The sequence below is a fragment of the Antechinus flavipes genome, chromosome 3, assembly GCF_016432865.1.
Source record: "Antechinus flavipes isolate AdamAnt ecotype Samford, QLD, Australia chromosome 3, AdamAnt_v2, whole genome shotgun sequence".
NCBI lineage: Eukaryota > Metazoa > Chordata > Mammalia > Dasyuromorphia > Dasyuridae > Antechinus > Antechinus flavipes.
In genome coordinates this window covers 69,825,599-69,847,652 of record NC_067400.1, presented here as the reverse complement: position 1 = coordinate 69,847,652, position 22,054 = coordinate 69,825,599, and the positions used below count along the sequence as shown (strand labels likewise).

The 22,054-nt window shown below is 33.5% G+C and overlaps 1 protein-coding gene across 2 annotated transcripts in view; it reads left to right on the top strand.

Annotated features, from left to right (window-relative positions):
- The window catches only part of SPAG16 (sperm associated antigen 16), a 1,154,057-nt gene that overhangs the window by 522,795 nt on the left and 609,208 nt on the right, over nt 1–22,054 (top strand). For both annotated transcript variants that reach the window (XM_051983613.1, XM_051983614.1), the window contains exon 11: nt 7,794–7,937. In XM_051983613.1, coding sequence (XP_051839573.1) covers nt 7,794–7,937 — 144 coding nt within the window. The remainder of the gene's footprint in view (nt 1–7,793; nt 7,938–22,054) is intronic.

The following is a 22,054-nucleotide window of genomic DNA, read 5'->3' as shown; positions in this document are numbered from 1 at the left end:
TTTGTATAATATCTGATGTAGCACTAAAGTAAGAAAATCTTTCAGAAATGTTTTATGATACTGATATCTTAGATTGAGATCTGGAAATTACCTTAGAGATTCCATCATCTATTCCCTGTATTTTACAAATAAGGAACTTTTTGGTCCCATAAAGACAGCAAACTTGCTCAAAATCACACAATTGATAAATAATACCATAGAACTGAAGCATTAGTATACTGACTCCAAATTTAGAATCCATTCCACTGCTCCATACTGATTTTCTTAGTAGTTTGACTAAGTGTTGAAGGCAGAGTGAGGGTGAATGATGAGGAGAATCTTTAGTTCATTTCTTCTATCTGTATTGCAGCTCCTTCTTAAATGTCCCTAAAGATCCAGTAATTGTTTTTATAGTTTTCTTATGAAGTGTGAAGTGCTCTGATATCCATCTCTTAATATTTTCTGATTACCTTTCTTTGATCTGAAGTTGAGCAGAGCTTCACATCCACTAAAGTAATAGTGGATAATAATAATAATAATAATAATAATAATAATAATAATAATAAAGCAATAAGCAGAAACACCCTTATTTTTTAGTGGGAGAAAATACATCACCACCATCTTCATCAGTAATAGAGAGGCACTGATTCTTCTGAATATGAGGTCTTTTATTCTCAGTAATAGTTTCACAGATTTCTGGCAGTGCTGAGTTACTAAATTCTCAATTACCACAAATTTATTTTAACAATGGATTGTAAGCTTCCTGACATTCACTCATTCATTCATTCATTCATTCAGTCTGTCATTCAGAATTTACCAAGTTTTGCTATTTGTAAAATGCTGTCTTAGGTACTAGAGGAAATCCAAACCAAAATGCTTAACTTCATGGTTTATAGTTTGTGTTTCTTAGATTGTTTTTGTGTATTTTCATTTTCCCAAAACTTATACATGTTGAGATTCACTAGATAAACTTTCAGAATGAAGATCTGAAGCAAAATACATTTAAAAATCAACCTACATACCACTTTAGATATATTAAGTACTTTCAAAGCTACTGCTATGTCTCCAACCTCTTTTCTTCTATATGGATCCAATCAAATGAATGCATTTGATGTCATCCTTCTATAACTTGTTATACTTAACCTTTTTCTACCAGTGTGTTCTTTACAATTTGTGTTATGGATCCTTTTAGTATGATCTATGACCCTTTTCTCAAATTGTTTTTAAATATATAAAGTAAAGTGCATAGGACAGTGATGACAAAAATACTTTTTACAAAAAGTTTATGAACCCTAATTTATACCTTTATTTGTTAGATAATAGATTTAGATCTGGAATTGACTTTAGGGGCCATTTGGTTCTCATTTTACAGATAAGGGAACTGAATCTCAGTAAGAATAAATGACTTGCCTATAATCATACAAGCAATGAGTGTCAGAACTAGGATTAACCATCTGTCATTTCTGTAATGTCCTATGAATTATACCTTCCTACAACTGATTCATAATTCATTGGTCCCAGGGACCTTTCTCCATTTGATCCTGCCCTATTCTCATAACTCCTTTAATCTATGTTATTTAAGCATATTGTTTATTTATAGGATTGGGTAGTTATTCTCAAATTGCTTCATTTATGTATATCTTTATTTGTGCTTCTAGATTATACATTTCTTTCTTTTAAAATTTTTTTTTTCTGAGGCAATTGGGCTTAACTGACTAGCTCAGGATCACACAGCTAGGAAGTGTTAAGTATCTAAGGTCAGATTTGAACTCAGGTCCTTCTGACTTCAGGGTTGGCCCTCTATCCATTGTGCCATGTAGCTATCCCCTATATCTTTTTTTAAATAAAGCTTTTATTTCCAAAACATATGCATGGGTAATCTGACAACACTGACCCTTGCATAGCCTTGTGTTTCAGATTTTCTCCTCCTTTCTCCCATTCCCTTAGATGGCAAGCAATTAAATATATATTAAACATGTTAAAATATATGTTAAATCCAATATAGGTATAGATATTTATATGATTCTCTTGCTGCACAAGAGACATCAGATCAAAAAAAGAAAGTAACTGAAAAGGAAAACAAAATGCAAGCAAACAACAACAAAAAGAGTGAAAATGTTATGTTGTGATCCACACTCTGTTCCTACGGTCATCTCCCTCTGTGTGTAGATGGCTCTCTCCATCACAAGATTATTGGAACTGGCCTCAATCATATCATTGTTGGAAAGAGCCACCTCCATCAGAATTGACTATCATGTAATCTGTCGTAGCCCTGTATAATGATTGCCTAATTCTGCTCATTTCACTTAGCATCAGTTCATGTAGGCCTCTCGAGGCCTCTCTATATTCATCCTGGTGGTCATTTCTTATAAAACAATAATATTCTGTAGCATTCATATACCATAATTTATTCAACCATTCTCCAATTGATGGACATCCACTCAGTTTCCACTTTCTTGCCACTACAAAGAGGACTACCACAAACATTTTGGTACATACAGGTCCCTTTCCCTCCTTTAAGATCTCTTTGGGATATAAGCCCAGCTTATATAACACTGCTGGATCAAAGGATATTCACAGTTTAATAACTTTTTGAGCATAGTTCCAAATCACTCTTCAGAATTTAGATCCATTCACAGTTCCATCAACAATGTTTCAGAGTCTCAGTTTTCTCACACCCCCTCCCACATTCATCATTATCTTTTTCCTGTCATTTTAGCCAATCTGAGAGTATGTAGAAGTTGTCTTAATTTGCATTTATCTGATTAATAGTGATTTGGAGCACCTTTTCATATGATTAGAAAGAGTTTTAATTTCTTCATCTGAAAATTGTCTGTTCATAGCCTTTGACCATTTATCAATTGGAGAATGGTTTGGAATCTTATAAATTTGAGTCAATTCTCTATATATTTTAGAAATGAGGCCTTTATTAGAACCCTTAGATGGAAAAATGATTTTCCAATTTATTGCTTCCCTTTTGATCTTGTCTGCATTAGTTTTCTTTGTACTAAACCTTTTTTTGTTCAAAAACTTTTTAGCTTAATCAAAATTATCTATCTGGTGTTCAATTATGAGCTCCAGTTCTTCTTTGGACACAAATTCCTTCCTTCTCCACAGATCTGAGAGGTGAACTTTTCTATGTTCCTCTAATTTGCTTATAATACCACTCTTTATGTCTAAATCATGAATCCATTTAGGTCTTATCTTGGTATCTGGTCTTAGGTGTGGGTTAAGCCCTAATTTCTTTCATAATAGTTTCCAATTTTCTCAGCAGTTTTTGTCAAAGAGTACATTCTTATCCCAAAAGATGGGGTCTTTGGATTTGTCAAACACTAGATTGCTATATTATTGACTGTTTTGTCCTGTGATCCTAACCTATTCCACTGATCAACTACTCTATTTCTTAGCCAGTACCAAATGGTTTTGATGACTTTCTGCTTTATAATATGTTTTAGGTCTGGCACAACTAGGCCACCTTCAACAGCATTTTTTTTTTCCATTAATTCCCTTGAAATTCTTAACCTTTTGTTCTTGAAGATGAACTTTGTTAGTATTTTTTATAGATCTGTAAAATAATTTCTTGGGAATTTATTGGTATGTTGATTATATATTTCCTAAAGGAAGGAAATATATTCTCCATTTCTTGTGTCTCAGTATCAGCTAGAATAGAATTATGAATGTGGAAGGTACTCAGCAATGTTAATACTGCTTGCTAGACAATGGCTCACCAAGCGTTTGTGTGCAGATAGATAATCATAACCACTATTTGTGCTTCCTAGCAGGAAGATATTTCTCTCCAAAACTATGGTTATAAAAAGCTTCTTTTCTGTTAGTTTCATATAAATTCCATATACTGTGGTTTATTCCCTGTATTGTAAATATATTAATACGCTTCTCTTCTTCAAATAACCTTTTGTTTACTTTTTTTAATACATGTTGCATTACCCCAGTAGAATGTAAGTGCCTTGAGGGCAGGGGTTGTTAGTTTTATGTTAGGGTTCTTGGCCAAATTCTGTGTGTTCTAAGTTGGGGACTAGCATTTGAAGCACAGGGAAAATGAACATGAAAAGTCCAAAATTAGGAATAGAGCAAGATAACAAAAAATTAATAATTGAACACTTGCAGAAAATATTATGTTGGAAAGTGAGATGCAAGAGAAATTAAGTTTAGGAGTACTAAGAGATTTTTAAGTTTAGTTACATGAAGAGATTTTGGAAAGAATCTTCCAAACTTGTGTTTATATATATTTCCTAACAAATAATGCATCTCACAAAAGACATTTTTAAAACTTCTCTCTCAAACTTCTTAAAGCCACCAATGATTTTTGTTACCTTCACTAAAGGGGCCAATTTATCATCTAGTCAAGTGTGTATCTGTCTGCCAAAAACACTGAAAAGCAACATATATCACACTCATTAGCAGCAAGGATTTTGTTGGCCTTATTATATGTGTTTGAATAAGGAATTCATTTCAATCGGATATGTTTTACCTATCATATTTTTCTTCTAATTAAGTTCTATAAATGCACTCGGTTTCAGCTGCAATAAATTCCACTTCTGAATATGTCTCCTAAAAGTCACAAAGCAGCATTACTAGATTTTGGAATATGAATAATTCACTCTAGACTTTTTCTGTTGTGGAACAGAAAAAGCAAAAATATCATGATACAGACTAAAGTTGCAGTCAGGAAGTGACATTGGCTCTGTGAACCTGGGCAAGACACTCAACATTTTTTAACCTGAGTCTGTTTGTTTCTTCTCTTAAAATGCTCAAAGTAATACTTGAAATATTCATTTCACAAGGTTGCTATTAGGCTCTACAGAGATGCTCTCTACCTCTATTTCTATCTCTATCCATAGCTATCTATATATCTATACCTATATCAATATCTATGTAGCTATATATCTATCTCTATCTCCACCTATATCCATATTTGTATTTATAGTTATATATCAGTCAGTGTCTGCATTTCTATTTTTATGCATACTGATATGAACTCTAAACCAGTTTATTCTGTTCCCCTCCTCAGGAAATGCTAAAAGGAGCCCATCCTGTTCTTTTTATCAACCACGATCACACGCAAAAGGCGATTAGTTTTCCCAGACTGTCTTGTCGACATATTTAAGATAGTCTCAACCATCTCATTACACATTTTCTCACTCAGCATGCAACTTCTTAGAGTACATGCCAGTTTGTCTTTGTTCCTTCCTAGTTCCTCCCTAGCTCCTCCCAAACTCCTCCCACACTTTCTATATTTTGTCCTTACTTCCCCTCCTACCTCCCCTTGAGCTATTAAAAGTCATTCCCCTTAAAAGCATTGCAAAAATCATTTTTATATTTTGTCCATGACCTTTTCACATATATAACAGGTACTTCCTGGCTAAGAGAACACCGTTATGATTTTCTCACATGTACTTTATGAACAGCTCTCTCAATCCATCTCTATCTTTATCTTGTATATCTATCTCTGTATTTATATCTGTATCTATATCTGTCTTATCTCTATTTCTTTCTCTTTCACTATCCATATCCATATCTCTATGCCTCTATCTATTATTTGGCAAATTTTATATCATTCTATAAAGATCAGTTATCAATATAGCATAATTGGCAGAATTGTGTGTATTATAACTTAGTAAGTAGCTTTCAAAGCACAGGGGAAAAATGATATAAAAAGTCCAAAATTGAGAACAGAGAAAGATAACAAAAACTGCAATTGAATAGTTGTAGGAAATATTGTCTTGGGAAGTGAGAAGCAAGAGAAATTAGATAGTATGGGGAGTACTAAAGGAAGTATGATATTCATGCTATTTAGAATAAAGAATAAAATGCAATATGTTGTGAATGAAGGAGTCAGAAAGCCCTGACTTTAAATCAAACACCATCTTCAAGTCCTTTAACTTACTCTTGAGTAAAATAAGGGATTTGGACCTTAGCTTTGAAAGTTCTGTCTAGCTCTAAATTTATCTTACTTGCAATATTAGGAGAGGCCACGGAACTTAATAAGTTTATGGTCCTGAGGCTTATTCTTCCAACCCTTGCTTTGGACCTTCATAGCTCCCTTGCTTGTCTCTTGAGAAACAAATCCTGATTTCACAATTATATTTTCCATGATAGATTCAGTGAGAGAAAGATGCACTAGTTAAGTGTCTACTATTTACTAGATGCTGGGAATATAGATATAAAAGTGAGGTATCCCCTGCTTTCAAGGTATTTACATTCTAATAAAAGAAAGCAAGTGATTTGTGGAAATGGTGGATGAAGAGAGTGAGGAATTTTTGTCTGGGGATTCTTAGGGTTTTTGAGTGGAGCCAGCGACAACTGAAGAAGCAAAGGCACTGTTTATTTCTGTGCCAAGAGCTAGGAGCCCAGCAGCTGGGGGTGGGGACAGGTATTGTGTAAGGTACTGGGTAGATGGCCAGATTCCCATGGGGGATGGCTGTATAGAATGGAAACATGGTTGTTAGGTAGCTAGAACAAGTTGGATGACTTGGCATTTACCAAACATGACAGTTTTAGCCCTGGGATATAGTTCAGTTATTCTGATGGGTAGTTCAGCCAGTAGAAAAGTTATATTATGGGGTTGCCACAGAAGATCTGAATTTATTTGGGATGGCAGAACTGAGCTACAGTCTCCCATTCTTCTCTCCTTATGGCTCTTTTCCTCTCTGCCCTAAAGAAATGGAAGGCTTGACTTCCAGATTCAAGTTAGGGGGGCTTTTTTTCTTTGTTTGTTTGGGAGAGAAACAATCCCATTACTGCAAGAATCTCAGAATTTTTTTAAAAATGAAGAATTTGCAAAAATGAAAGTTTGGATGAATTATGAACTATTAGAACTGGGAAGAAACTTGGAATTCAAAGAACCTAATCTTTTCAATGCATGTTTGGAAAACAACAACAACAACACCAAAAACTCGAGTTTGGGATGGTGAACATAAATTGTCATGCTGCTAATCAATGGCTGAGTGAGAAGTGGAACATAGGTTTTTTCACCTTTGCTTTAGTAATTTAAAACAAAACAAAACAAAACAAAAATTTTCTACCCCATGCTTATATTAACCTTGGATGCTCCTCATTTTAGAAAATGTTTCCTCCAATATTGAAAAAGTGATGATGATCCTGACCTCATCCTGGTAGTAGTTGTTAATATGTTAATTATTTGACATACTTCTTTCTGATTTCCTTCTTTTTCTGTAGAGGGTGGAGATTACATCCTTTATAGCAATATATATGCTATGCATTAATGGAGGGAAATTTAAGTGGTGCATTAGTACTGAGTGGGACAAACTTTACTTTATTGGAACACTGGGACATGTAATCAAAAATATATTTTTATAGAGCTAGGGTAACAACTATAGTCCATGTTTTTTGTGGATGATAATTTATTTGAAGGTTTATTATGATTTCCAAGGAACTTTCCTACAATATCAAAGAATATGAATGCCATTTCAACCAGACCCAAACAAAAATTATTGAATGCATATAGAAGTAAAAGGTGTTTCTTCATCATAGTAATTACTTCTGAGACATCACTGGATTCCAAAAGTCTCAGTTTCTTTTGGAAAAGAAAAGGCTTGGATTAAATGATTTTCAAAGGACTTTCTAGCTCCAAATCTATCACAAGGTATTTTCTTTTCTGATTTAGTCAAATCTTATAGCTGGAAGGACATTGTGACCTCACATATCCCAATTTCCAAGTCCTACATCTGAGGCTTTGAGATTGTGACTGCCTCTGTCTCCCTGCAATTATTGCTTTGAGTTTATAGGTCTCATGGATGTTTCATTAATTTTCCTTTTCTCTCCTTCCTCTGCAGTGTTGCCATACATCCTCGTAAAGAAATCTTAGTTTCCGGGAGTGAAGATCACCACTGGAAGATGGTGGGCATCCCTAATGGCAATGTAATCCTGACGGGTTGTGGTCACACTGATTGGCTTTCTGGCTGCTGTTTCCATCCAAGGTTAGTTTAAACATCCTCATGAACCAGTGCTAATCCCTATTGGGAATGTGTTTGTTTGCTCTTCTCCCTGCCTCTCCCTGATTTGATGACTCTTTTTCTCTCTGCAATCTCATATCCTCCACTGAATTTCTAAACATGTAGATAAATGTTCCTCTGGCTTTCATTATGTTGACTTTAGATTGATTGCTTTTGGTATTTGGTACATCTGAAACTTAGTCCACATGCTGATGCATCTACCAAAGAGTAATAAGCTTTTCAGGACAAGCATTATTAATTCTCCTTGCGCTCATAAACCATGAAAAGACTGTATAGATTTTTAGTCAATAATATATACCAAGTTTTGCATTCCTTGTGCTAATCTCACATTTTGTTTTTAGAATTATGTTGTCTTCAAAATACAGAAGTAGTGGAGATTGTGTAACCTGAATGAATACTAAAAAGAATAAAGCACATCAGTAAGAAATGTTTCATATATGAATCCTCTAATATTGATGATTCATTTCATTTTAAGACATAAAACTAAAAAAGAGTAGATCCATGAGTTAACTACCAAACAGCCAAATAGTAAAAAGCAATGAGATTCCAACCCCAGAAATAATTTAATCGGGTATCTTACTTATACCTTACCTCTTTAGCTGCAAAATCTGCAAGAATATACCCCATAGCCAACTGTCACCCAGTTCTGGCTTTCTTTCATCATTATTCTTCTGCTTTATCAAACTTTATCTCAGAATTAGGTTAATCTCGAATGTGGATTTTATAAATTTGTAGCATTGTTTGTACCAAAACCTTTTAGATTACTGTCTCACTTCTTGTGACTTCTAGAACAACTTTCTTAAAGCAAAAATCTTAATATCACTACCCCCAAACAGGCAGATTAAGAATATTTTGTCTCTGAAGTTTTTGCATAATCTAATTGAAAGAGGATGTTGTTCAATACTGGTTTCCTTGATATAGAACAGATCAGGAATCAATATAATTACCTTTGCTCTTTTTATTCACTTTACAACTAATTTTTTCCTATTCCTCTTATGTGTATTTAAATCAATCAACCAAGCTTATAGTGTTGAAATTGGCATCTATTATTTTTGACATTGCCCCATTCCCTAACATAAAAACCTTAGTACTGGATTTAGTATAATTTTAATCTTAATAATCAGTTGAATCACATCCAAATGTTTTCAATTTACTATATTCTAAATCTTTTTATGAATTAGGCAATTAGCTTTTTAAAAAAAGCACCTACTATGTGCCAGGTATTGTGATAGTCATTGGGAATACAAATACAATAAGTGAATAAAATAATTCATACTCGCAAGGAGTTTACCCATTGGGGAGACAATAGAGCATATGCAATTGCATACAGAATAAACACAAATAAATGTAAGATAGGAAGAAAGGGCACTTGCTATCAGGTAAATCAGAAAGTCTTCATGGAAAGGTATTTCTTAAGCTCCATCTTGAAGGAAGAAAGGGATTTTACAAGATGAAAAAAAGGAGGGAGCATATTACATTATGAGGGACATCCAGAAAAAGCAGGAGATGGAGTGTCCTGTATGATTACTACAATGCATTCATCACATTTAACTCAGCAGGAAATGTTCTACTATTCCACTGAATTTTCTTTTACATGTCTGTGAAGCCCTTTTATTTTTATTGATGTTTTGGGTACCCCCACTGATTCTTTTTCCTTCTTCTTGCCCTCACAATACAAAGATACTAAATTGTACTGGATCTGAATGTCAAATTAGATTTTAAGATGAAAATAAATTGTTTGAGAGACTGGAGTTCAAAGGATAATTTTGACCACTTTATTTTCTTTAATCCTCTGGAAGTATTATTTATTTTCAGTATTAAGGCCTTCACTAGAATTGGATTTATGAGCATGTAGTACATTCCATATCTGATATATGGATAAACAGAACACTGTCAGCCTCTCACCTCTTACCAACATAAAATTCATCTCTGAAAACAGAGAAAATACAATTAGAAGTGCAGGCTATCACTTATCTATCTGCTGGGCATACTAATCAGGTTTCGATAATATTTTGTTGCCATGACACCAAGTGACTCACAGACTCAAAAAAGATTTTCTCATTAGTGTTTGACCAACATAAAGGCCTTTCAATAGGGCCTCCCTGTCTCCCATTCAATTATTGAAATTAAAATGAGGTTAGGGACATCATTATTCACTCACAATATGAATTTACTCTCACTGTTTGCTATAGTAGGAGAGGAGTGAAATGCTGCTACAGTATTTGTCTTCTATTAGTGCATGGAAATAAAAATAGTGGGACTGAGTACATCTCACCATAGGAGATTTCAGACAGGGACATTAACTATCATATGATTATATTCTGAAATAAAAAGAAAGAAAAAATGTACTTTTTATGTCATAATTCTTAAGATAAAAAAATTAATTCTTCAAAGGCTTAGATGAATGAACTCTTAATTTTTCCATAGCTTTTAATTGTTCATAGATAAGACTACAGAATCCCCCATGTCTTTCAGGAATAAAACTTAATGTTTTAAGTGCATTAAGAAACATAATCTTAAAAATCCAATTATGTGTTATTCCATTCAGTAGACATTCATTAAGTTCCCAGTATATACTGAAAGCACTGTGTTATGTCTTTGGTATACAAAGATTAAAAATGAAACACCTCCTGCTTTCAAGGAGTTTACATTCTACTAGATGAATACAACATGCATACAGATACATAAATACAGTATAATTTGAAGAAAAAGAGAGCATTATCAAAGCAGAAGATGAGGGAAGGCTTTTTAGGCCCACAAAGGACTTTGAAGGAAGATAATGTTTCTAAGAGGTGAAAAGGAAGAGGGAGTATATTGAAGGCAAAGGGTACAATTTGTGTAACTATACAGAAGGTCAGAACTTTAATACTGACTTTAGGGAATGGTAATCAAACAATGTGACTATGACTCAGAATGTGGAAGGGAAGTAATATGATGTGACTTGAAAAGTTGGAGAAAATTATGAAGGCCTTTAAACAAAGAAATACATTTATATTTTATGTTAGAGATCATAAATAGTCCCCAAAGTCTTTTTTTTTCAAGGAGTAATATTGTCATATATCAGTTTTAGTAGAGAATGAATTGGAGAAGGGAATGGGGAGACTAACTTGTAGTCTATTACAATGGTCCAGGTGAGAACAGATAAAATGAGAGAGTACCAGCTTTATGAAAAAGAGGAGGTAGATGTTTAGGAGTTAAAATCACAGCAATCTGGCTGACTCAATGTTAGTAGTAATGGAAAAGGAATAGTTTTGTTATGAGTCTTGGTGACTTGAAGGATGGTAGTGCCATCTTGGAAGTAGAGATGATTAATTTTGTTTTGAATGTGTTGAGCTTTAGAGGCTGGTGGATATCTGGTGGGGAGAGAAGGATACATGGTAGGCAGTTGAAATAAAAAAAACGAAGTTTAGGAGAATGATCAGAAATATATATGGAGCTGGGTAATATAATAATCTGTATTAAATTGATTATTGGACTTATGGTATTTGATGGAATCATCAAAGAGGAGAAGGTAAAGTGAAAAGAGAAGTGGGCAAAGAATGAGCCTAACTGGATACATTCACTGAGGTGGTAGGAGGTAAATGCTAAGCAACTCGTCAGGTAGAAGCAGAAGGAGAAGAAACAAGTGCTAACAGAATCGAAGGAAGAAGAGAATCAGAGGGTGTGTTCCCAGTGTAAAAATGGTATAAATTTCATTGAATTTAGCAGTGAAAAGGCATTCTTGGAGAGAAAGTTTTGATAGAATGACAAAGTCAGAAACCTGATTCTGTGGAGAAGTAGCATAATGCTAAGAAAATGGAGGAATCAAGGGTAGACAAATTTGTCTAGGAGTTTGACCAGAAATAGAATAGACAATAAAGATTGTTTTTTGGATGACAAATATGAGAGTATAGTTATAGGCAGCATGTAAGAAGATGATGAAAGATGAAAGAGGAAGAGGATGATTTCTTGTGCAGACTCTGGAGAGGCATTTCCAGAAAATGGAAATGGATTTGTAATAGCTGCTACAGGGGCTGAAATAAAAATAAAAGGATTTCCTTGCAACAAGGCTAGCCATGGTGAACTTAAATAAAAACATGCAAATGCCAATGGTCAGATTGTTTAACTTTCCTCTAGTTTCATGAGAATAGGAGAATAAATGGGAATTGGGAGAGAATTTTGGCATTAAAAGTTAAAAGGGCATATGTGGTTGGGTCAGAAGGGCATTTGATTTGAGGATAAGGAAAAGTATCTGAACTTGTTATCTACAGTCTCAAGGAAAAAAAAAACTCATATTAGTTAAGAGTAGGAATGATATGATAGTCTGGAAGAATAGGGAAGATTAAAGGAATTGGAGGTCACATTGAGGATGAGAAATACATTTAAAGGAGAAAGAAGAAAAAGAAAGATAGCATGGCAAGAAATTATGATCAAAGAGAAGAATTTTAAAATTCAAAATCACTGAGATAACATGGAAATTGAGGAAGATTGTCTCTAAATTATGACCAATCCTGTGAGTGCAAGGTAGAGTAAAAATGTAGAAAATTGAGCTGTTATCTTACATGTGGGTCACACACACACACACACACACACACACACACATTTAGCAATAATCTAGGATCTGGGAAAGTCTACTTTCTGCCTTTGTGAAGAGTAGGAGGAAGACAATGGCTATATCACCAGATCCCTAGAAGGGAATGGAAGGAAAGATAGGGAAAGGGGGAAAAAAGGAAAAGAAAGGAATGGAAAAGAAAGGGAAAGGGAAGGAAAGGGAAGATCAGGACCAAGGACAACTATTACTGAGGGATCATTCAAAGAATATTTAAGCTCAGTAGAGCTACAATTATTTCTGTCTTCTACATAGGATAGTTGTAATCTAGATGTTCTCTTTAGAGATTGGGTAAAAGAAACAAGCCTTGGTCACTCCCAAGGGACAAATAACTTTGTTTACATTTAACTTAGCTTTCTCTCACTCAACAATAGTTACACAAAAGACAATCATGAATGTCAAACAAAATAAACCAGAAATTTGGAAAGTTTTACAAATTAGGATAGATGATAGGATACAAATAAATCATTGAAACCTTTAATTCCATAGTAATATAAAATCTGAGGTCAACCAATTAGAGAGCAGTCTTACTGGGAAAATCCATTTTGAGCAGTCTGAGTTTCAGAGAATAGGAGTTAAGGAATATGGGTTTCAATTTCCTCCACATGTCTTCAGCTCCAGGGATTCCTATTAGACACTCAAAAATTGATGTCTTCTCGCTTAATCTTGTCTCCCCCAATCTTTGCTTTTTTTTTTTTTTCTTCTGAGATTTTCCCACACATATAAATTGGGTTCAGGACTGCTTCAGCTAATCATGAAACATGTTTTTCTCTACATACACTGAAACTCAATTTCACACACTGTGTCTTTTAGAGAACTACAGATAATGGAAGTAGAGAGTATAATGAAATGGGAAGCCAAATAGTTCTTGTTGAAATAGAGAGGAAGACTAGGAATCAGGTACTGAACTTCTGGAGAAAGGATGGAGGATAGCATTGAAGTTTTTGTGACGAGATTCTGGACGTGGTAATATATAGGAAGGAGTAGACTGAAACTTCTTGCTGGCTAGATGCATGCGTACGTGTGTGTGCATGTTCATAGGGTATGGGGATCAATTTGCACTAAAAAGAGAGAGTGGCCAAGAATGTTATATCTTAATGGTAACAAAAGATGAAACACTAGAGATGAAAGAGCTAGTAGTAGAGAATAAGGTTGGATGTTTCTAGAGACACATTGGACAAGAGGGCAGAAGAATGTATGAACTTTGGAGAGGCAGGACTGGATTGTATAGGGATTTTTTCCCATACCAGAAAGTTTTTTGGGTTTTCTTTTTAAAATTTTATATTCAAAACATATGCATGGATTATTTTCAACATTCACCCTTGAAAAACATTTTGTTCCAAATTTCCCTCCCTTCCTCCTCCCCTAGATAGCAAGTAATCCAATATATGTTAAACATGTGCAATTTTTCTATATATATTTCCACAGTTATCATGATGCCCAAGAAAAATCAGAATAAAAAAGGAAAAAAAATGAGAAAGAAAACAAAAAGCAAGTAAACAAAAACAAAAAGAGTGAAAATACTATGTTGTGATTCACATTCAATTCCCATAGTTCTCTCTCTGGGTACAGATGGCTCTTTGCATGCACAAGACCATTGGAACTGGCATGAATCATCTAATTGTTGAAAAAGAACTATGTCCATCACAATTGATCATTATATAATCTTGCCATTGCTGTGTACAATGATCTCCTGCTTCTGCTCATTTCACTTAGCATCAATTCATGTAAGTCTCTGAAATCATTCTGCTGATGGTTTCTTATAGAACAATAACATTCCACAACATTTATATACCATAATTTATTCAGCCATTTCCCAACTGATGGGCATCTACTCAATTTCCAGTTTCTTGCCACTACAAATAGAGCTGCCACAAGCATGGATCCTTTTCCCTTTTTAATGATCTCTTTTGGATACAAGTCCAGTGGAAACACTGCTGGGTCAAAGAGTATGCACAGTTTGATAGCCTTTTAGGCATAGTTCCAAATTGGCTTCTAGAATAGTTGAATCAGTTCACAATTCTACCAACAATGTATTAGTGTCCCAGCTTTCCCACATCCTCTCCAACATTCGTCATTATATTTTTCTGTCATTTTAGCCAATCTGAGAGAGGTATGGTACCTCAGAGTTGTTTTAATTTACATTTCTCTGATCAATAGTGATATAGAGCACCTTTTCATATGACTAGAAATGGTTTTAGTTTCTTCATCTGAAAATTGTGTGTTCATATCCTTTGATGATTTATCAATTAGAAAATGGCTTGAATTCTTATAAATTTGAGTGAATTTTCTATGTATTTTAGAAATGAGATATGTAATATAATATAAATGTATGTAAATGTAAAAATTTCCCCCAGTTTATTGCTTCCCTTCTAATGTTGTCTGCCTTGGTTTTGTTTGTACAAAACCTTTTTAACTTAATATAATCAAAATTATTCATTTGGTTTCAATAATGTGCTTCAATTCTTCTTGAGTCACAAATTTCTTCCTTCTCCCTAAATCTGAGAGGTAAACTATCATTTGTTCTTCTAATTTGCTTATAATATCACTCTTTATGTCTAAATTATGAACCCATTTCAACATTATCTTGGTATAGGGTGTTAGGTGTGGGTCAATACCTAGTTTCTGCCATACTAATTTCCAATTTTCCCAGCAGTTTTTGTCAAATAGGACATTCTTTCTCCAAAAGCTAGGGTCTTTGTGTTTGTTAAACACTAGATTACTATAGTCGTTGACTTTTTTGTCCTGTGAACCTATCTTATTCCACTGATCAACTACTTAGCCAGTATCAAATGGTTATGATGACCATTGCTTTATAATGATATAGTTTCAGGTCTCATACCAGACAGTTAATAATGAATCATAAGAATAAGAGCAGGAGGTAAAATCATAGGATAGAGAAAAGATTAAATTGGGTCATTCTCCCTTCAAGATCCTGTGATTACTGAATAATTGCAATTAGGGTTATTAGTAGTGTTAGCTTCCATGACTTATCATTACAAATGCTGAGAAGCAAGGGAGTAGAAGGGATATGATTTAGTGATTATAAGAGATATGATTTAATGATCTCTTGGGTGGGACTGAACTCATACTTAATACCAATTGCAAAATATAATTCCAATAAAGCATGAATTTTAATAGTTCCCAAAGATATCCTATTATTAGGGTAAGTCCTTGGATCCTAAACCATAAAATGATGAATGTACAAAGCCTCAACATATCCTGTCTCACTGAAGCTCAGGAGCTCATGTTATGCTGAGATCTTGAACATTTCAATTTACTTTATAAATTTAAACATAGAAGATTTATTTTTAGTTTTGTCTTTAATTTTTCAGAATTATTCCAGTTAATATTGAATGCAATATTTTCTATTAAGCATAAATGATATTTCTGAAATGAAAGTATTTTTTTCTATATATAGTGATTCAAACATTGAATGTATAGTTATTTAAGAATTTTGCTAAAATAACATACTTATAGATATGGTTGGGTTGATAGGAGTGAATTATTGGCAAGGTTATATTAGATTAAATTACAAATGCCTATTACAAGATATCTAAAATGAGTTTGATTCCTGATGAATTCAATTCACATTTTAACGACCAAAACTGAAACTAAAATAGAAATCTGAACAATTATATAGAAAATCTAAAAATATTATTTTCTTTCTAAATTCTTTATTTATATGGAAAATCTCTATCAAATCATTATCTTATGATATGTATGACAAAGGGCTATTCCTTAATCTACTAACAAATCTTTTCTCTTCAGTATCCTCCATGGAGGGTCTAGGACCTTCTTGTTGTCTTTTGTCTTGGATACATTTTCTAGCCTTTAGCCTCAAAGCCCTACTTTCAAATACTTTCTTATCTTTCTGTCCTTCAGGGAACAACTGATAAACATTTGAAGAAATATCCTACCTGGACTACCATTCTATTTCTTAAAAGTCAGCTAAACAAAATTGCACACTGCTTTGAGAAATTCAATAAAGGGAAATCTGAAGCTAGATTATTAATGAGATAACTATAGTCTATATTTGTATATGTGAGGCTTGAATATAATGCACTGAGGTTTGTTTCATTTTTAATACATATAGACAAAATAGCCTATGCTTGAAAATAATCTTGCTAGAAAGCTAATATTTCTATATCTCTAAATAGTGATAGAAATATTCTTTGGAGATTATCCTACAGACCAGTTTAAAATATGAAGTTTGGAAGAAATAAGAAAAAAGTTATATTACTTTTCTTCAGATAGTCATATTATATTTAAAGTGAAAACCTCAACTGTATTTGATCATACATATTGTTCACCAGATTCCTTGCTGAATGGTTTCTGAGTGTGTCCAGAATCAGATGTTTTCTTTTAAGATGAGTTTTTGCCAGTGAGAATATTTAGAAGATTATAGTAGACTCTAAAGGCTATTATGAAAGATACTTGATTCAAGATTTCCTCGTATGTGGGAACTCTGACTATGAAAACTTATTGTAACAAAGCAACTCAGTACTATTTAAAATTAGTAGATAAGTACCAAGATGAATGGTAAAGAGTTGCCTGAAACATATGGAGGTTAAGCAACTTATTGAGATTGCTTAGTCAATCTAAGAACGAAGTGAACTTAGCTCTTCCTGATTCCAAATCCAACATTATTGATCTTACCAAGCTACATAAAAGATATTTTGTAAAAAAATACTTTGAGACTATGCATACCCTTTGATCCAGAAGTGTTACTACCGGGCTTATATCCCAAAGAGATCTTAAAGAAAGGAAAGGGACCCACACGTGCAAAATTGTTTGTGATAGCCCTCTTTGTAGTGGCCAGAAACTGGAAACTGAGTGGATGCCCATCAATTGGAGAATGGCTGAATAAATTGTGGTATATGAATGTTATGAAATATTATTGTTCTATAAGAAATGACCAACAGGATGATTTCAGAGAGGCTTGGAGAGACTTACATGAACTGATGTTGAGTGAAATGATCAGGTCCAGGAGATCATTATATACTTCAACAACAATATTATAAGATGGTCAATTCTGATGGACGTGGCCTCTTCAACAATGAGATGAAACAAATCAGTTCCAATAGATAGTAATGAATTGAACCAGCTACGCCCAGCAAAAGAACTCAGGGAAATGAGTGTGAACCACTACATAGAATTCCCAATCCTTCTATTTTTGTCCGCCTGCATTTTTGATTTCCTTCACAGGTTAATGGTACACTATTTCAAAGTCTGATTCTTCTTGTGCAGCAAAATAACTGTATGTACATGTATACATATATTGTATTTAACATATACGTTAACATATTTAACATGTATTGTTCTACCTGCCGTCTTGGGGAAAGGATAGGGGGAAGGAGGGGAAAAATTGGAACAAAAGGTTTTGCAACTGTCAACACTAAAAAATTAGCAATGCATATATCTTGTAAATAAAAAGCTATAATAAAAAATAACTAAAACAATGCTTTGAGAAATAAAAAAATTGTTGAAAATTGTATCTAGCCAAAGATATAAAGAAAACTTGATGAATAAATAGGTCCCTAAAACTTTAGGTCCCTAAAACTGATGCACAAAAGCTGTTATATTTGGAATTTAAAGAGGAAGGAAAAGGGAATCAAAATAATAGAACTGGAGAAAGAAAAATAATTCATCTTACTTCTACATCCAACCTGAATCTCACAAACTATTCCACAAAAATTTAGAAAAATTCTGATTTAAAAATCAGAGGAAAAAAAAAGAAATCAGTAAATATCTCTCACTCAAGTTCACATAGGAAGATGCACTGAAAGTTTCTCAAACACAGGTTTTGGGGTGTAGCCAAGAGTGTACTATATAGAGCACATAGTGCATAGACTAAGGAAAGATCAATATCTTTGTGTTAAGGCAAGAAAATGATCCTTTCAGGACAGAGAGGTCCATTGTTGTAAGGGAAGCAAGAAATCCAAATGGCAGCTATTTTATTCATGTCCCAAAATAAAGCCAATATAAGCTGAAGGAAGATCCTATAGCTATCTAGTGATATTCAAGGAAAGGAATGATTACAGACTCAAGACTGTGTAATGTAAAGAAATGTAGATCTCTGTCACTGACCTTGAGAACAAAGTATAGAACAGAGCAACTTTGACCCAGAGTTCAGACCATAGGGGATCCTGAAGTTCTGTGGCTCTGTACCTTTAGATTTTCTTAGCTATCTGACATTGTGGACAAGATCACAATTGTGTGTGGTTCAGGTCCAAACTCATTTCAGGAACTTTAAGAGCTGAGTCTCACATGGTGTTGATCAGACTTTGCCCTAAATGAGACTAGTTTGAAAGATTTCAGGGCCCTAACCTGAGGTGTCTCTGGGCTCCTCAAACAACAAAACACTCATTGCCAGGGAAAAGCAGCAGTACCCAAAAGGACAAAAGAATGAGATGAAGATGGTTCAAAAATTCTCTCCAGAAATATCTAGAACATGGCACTAATGCAAGCCTGAATTTGGAAAATAGAGAGAAAGAATGGCGGGGAGGGAAGAAAATAATCTCACAATATAGAGATATTGTGGTGATATGAATGCCCAAGACATAAACTCAGAATTACTCCAAAATATCCACAAGCAAAGTTTCAAAGAGAATATACATTGGGTACAAATGTAACTGGAATTTTAGAAGTAATGAAGCAAGTACTTAGAATTGTAAAATTAGAGAAATATTACAAATAAATTGGAGCTATAGAATAAAGTATTGAAAAAATGGAAGCTTGGCACAAATACACAACTTTATTCAAGAAAGTTACCTTCAAAATTTGAATAGGTTAAATATAAGTTAATGACTTTATTAGAGAACAAGAAATATCAAACAAGGTCAAAGGATTGTAAATATAGAAGGAAATGAAAGGCATATCATGGCAAAAGTAGCTGATGTGAAAAGAAATTAAAGAGATAATTTAGGAATCATTGGATTATTTGAAAGCTATGAACCAAATAAATAAAACGACTATAATCATACTGCAAAAAAATCACAAAAAACTCCCCAGATATTTTAGAATATGAAAGCAAAATGAAAATATATTCTACCAGTCACTTCTTTAAAGAATATGCTTGTGGTTTTTTTTTTATTTATATAAATTTCTGAATCTAAACAAGGAGGAAGGGATGGGAGAAGCAGTGACATAATTTCCTCACTTTCATTTGAGATAGATCTTTACTATTATCAAATGGGAGTAGAAAGGAACATTTATTTCTCAGCTGTGCAAGGCATGTTTACAAAAGTTGACTGTGTTAGAAGACAAAAACTTTACAAATTCAGAAAAGAAAAATATTAATCATATTTTCATAGATCATAATATAAATCATGTTCAATGAAGGGATGTTGAACAAGCACTTTAAAACTAATTGGAGATTAAATAATCCTAAAGAACAAACCATAGCAACAATACAGAGTTTTATTAAATATAAAAGCAAGAACAGCATATATAGAAAAAATTTTGGGTTCTAGCCAAAGCAGTCCAATGCAGACAATTTGAATCTCTAAATACATTAATCAATAATAATAACAATAAGTAAGAACAGATCAATGAATTGGGAGAATAATTGGAAGATCAAAAAATAAAGTCTCAGTTAAGCACCAGAATAGAAATCATGGGGGAAAAAAAGAAGAAATTAAGAAAATTGAAAATAATATTTGAATAATGAGTAAAACTCAAAAATTTAAAAGATAAATAACAATAGCTAATTTGAGTTTAAAAAGAGGAAAATCAAATTTTTAGTATTAAAAATAAAAACTCTGAATTGACAAAAAATGAACAAGAATCAAACTTTCAATCAAATCAATTAAACCAAAATCACTTTGCTGCACAATTATATGCTAATAAAATGGATTATCTAAATGCAATAGATGAATATTTACAAAAATATTAAATGCCCAGATTAATAAACTCAGAAGTAGATGATTTAAATAACTCAATCTCAGGAGAAGATGTTCAATTTTACAAGTAATCTCCCAAAGCAGGGAAAACAGAACTAATTAATTCAGAAATGGATAAATCTTTCTTCCTTTAAAAAAATGTTTATTGATAGATAGTGGGAAAGTTCATGATCATGCAAAATATGCAGAGGATCATAGAATATAGATAAGCAATTTTGGTGATACACAATTTTAAAGCTTTTGCACAAACAAAATCAGTCAATTTAGTTAAACTTAGAAGAGAAACAAGAAGGCAACTTGGAACATGTTTCTCAAATAAAGGCTTCAGTTCAAATATATACATACACTCATAGATTTCTGTAACTGGTTCAGATTTATGCAAAGAAGAACCATTTGCCTTTTGATAGATGATCTATGGATTTGAATAGGAAGTTTTCAAAGAAATAAGTTCAAATGATCAAAAACCACATGAAAAAATGCTCCAAGTTATTATCAGAGAAATAAACATTAAAGCACCACTGTGATTCCATCCCACACACTTTCATATGGGCAAAGGTGATCATAAAGGAAAATGTCAAATCCTAGAAGGGCTTTGAGATTACAAGTATTTTAATGCACTGTTCTGAGGGCTGTGAATTGCTCCTGCCAATGTAGAAGATAAATTGAAAATATGTCCCCAAATTTCCTCAACTGTGCATATCTTGTCCTGTTATATCACAGTTTTCTTTGTTCTGCCACAGTTTCTCTGAATTGTTTTACCTCCTTTTCCTTAAATTATTCTAACTCAGTTTCAGTGCCTTATTCTGCCTCAGTCTCCCTGGTGGCAAACCCCTTTCCTGGCCATTAGGACTGAGATAGTTAGAGCTGGGAGCCCTGACCACTAGCATTCCAAAGAGTTATAAATTGCAGATGGTTCATCTCAAGATAGGTGAGCATATTTCCTATGTCAGATATACTGGCTCCTAGTCTTCCAACTCATCAGAATTTATGATCTTTCCTTATCCTCAACCTGTCAGAATCAAATTTATGGTCTGTTCCTGGAAGTTCTTACTCACCAGTGCTCTACCCGCCTCTGCCTTTGTTTCCCTGATTGCTGGAGCCTACAAGAGTCTCTGGAGTCCCTTGCTCCCTGCTGGATACTTTGAGACAAGAGTCCAGTCCAGCCAACTGGGATCAACATGGATTCTGTTTTGCAGCCAGTCAAGTTCTTTATTAATAAAATATTAAAAACTCTCTAATCTCTATTTTGCCTCAATTTCTCTGGTATTACAGTCCCTATTAATCTGATACTTACAAAGAAATAAAAAAAATTAAGAGAGGACCACAATGTATAAAAATACTTGTAGCAGCTCTTTTAGTGGTGGCAAAAAATTAGAAGCTAAGGAGGTCTTCTTAAATCGAAGAATATTGGAATAAATTTTGTATATGAATATACTAGAATAACAATGGATTCTCATAAAAAACATAATGCCTATGAAGTACTTGATGTAGATTATTATATTCAATTCTCACAACAAACCTTTTGATATAAATAGTACAAGTATCTAAGATCACAACAGCTGCTAAGTGAAAAACTAGACCTCAAAGTG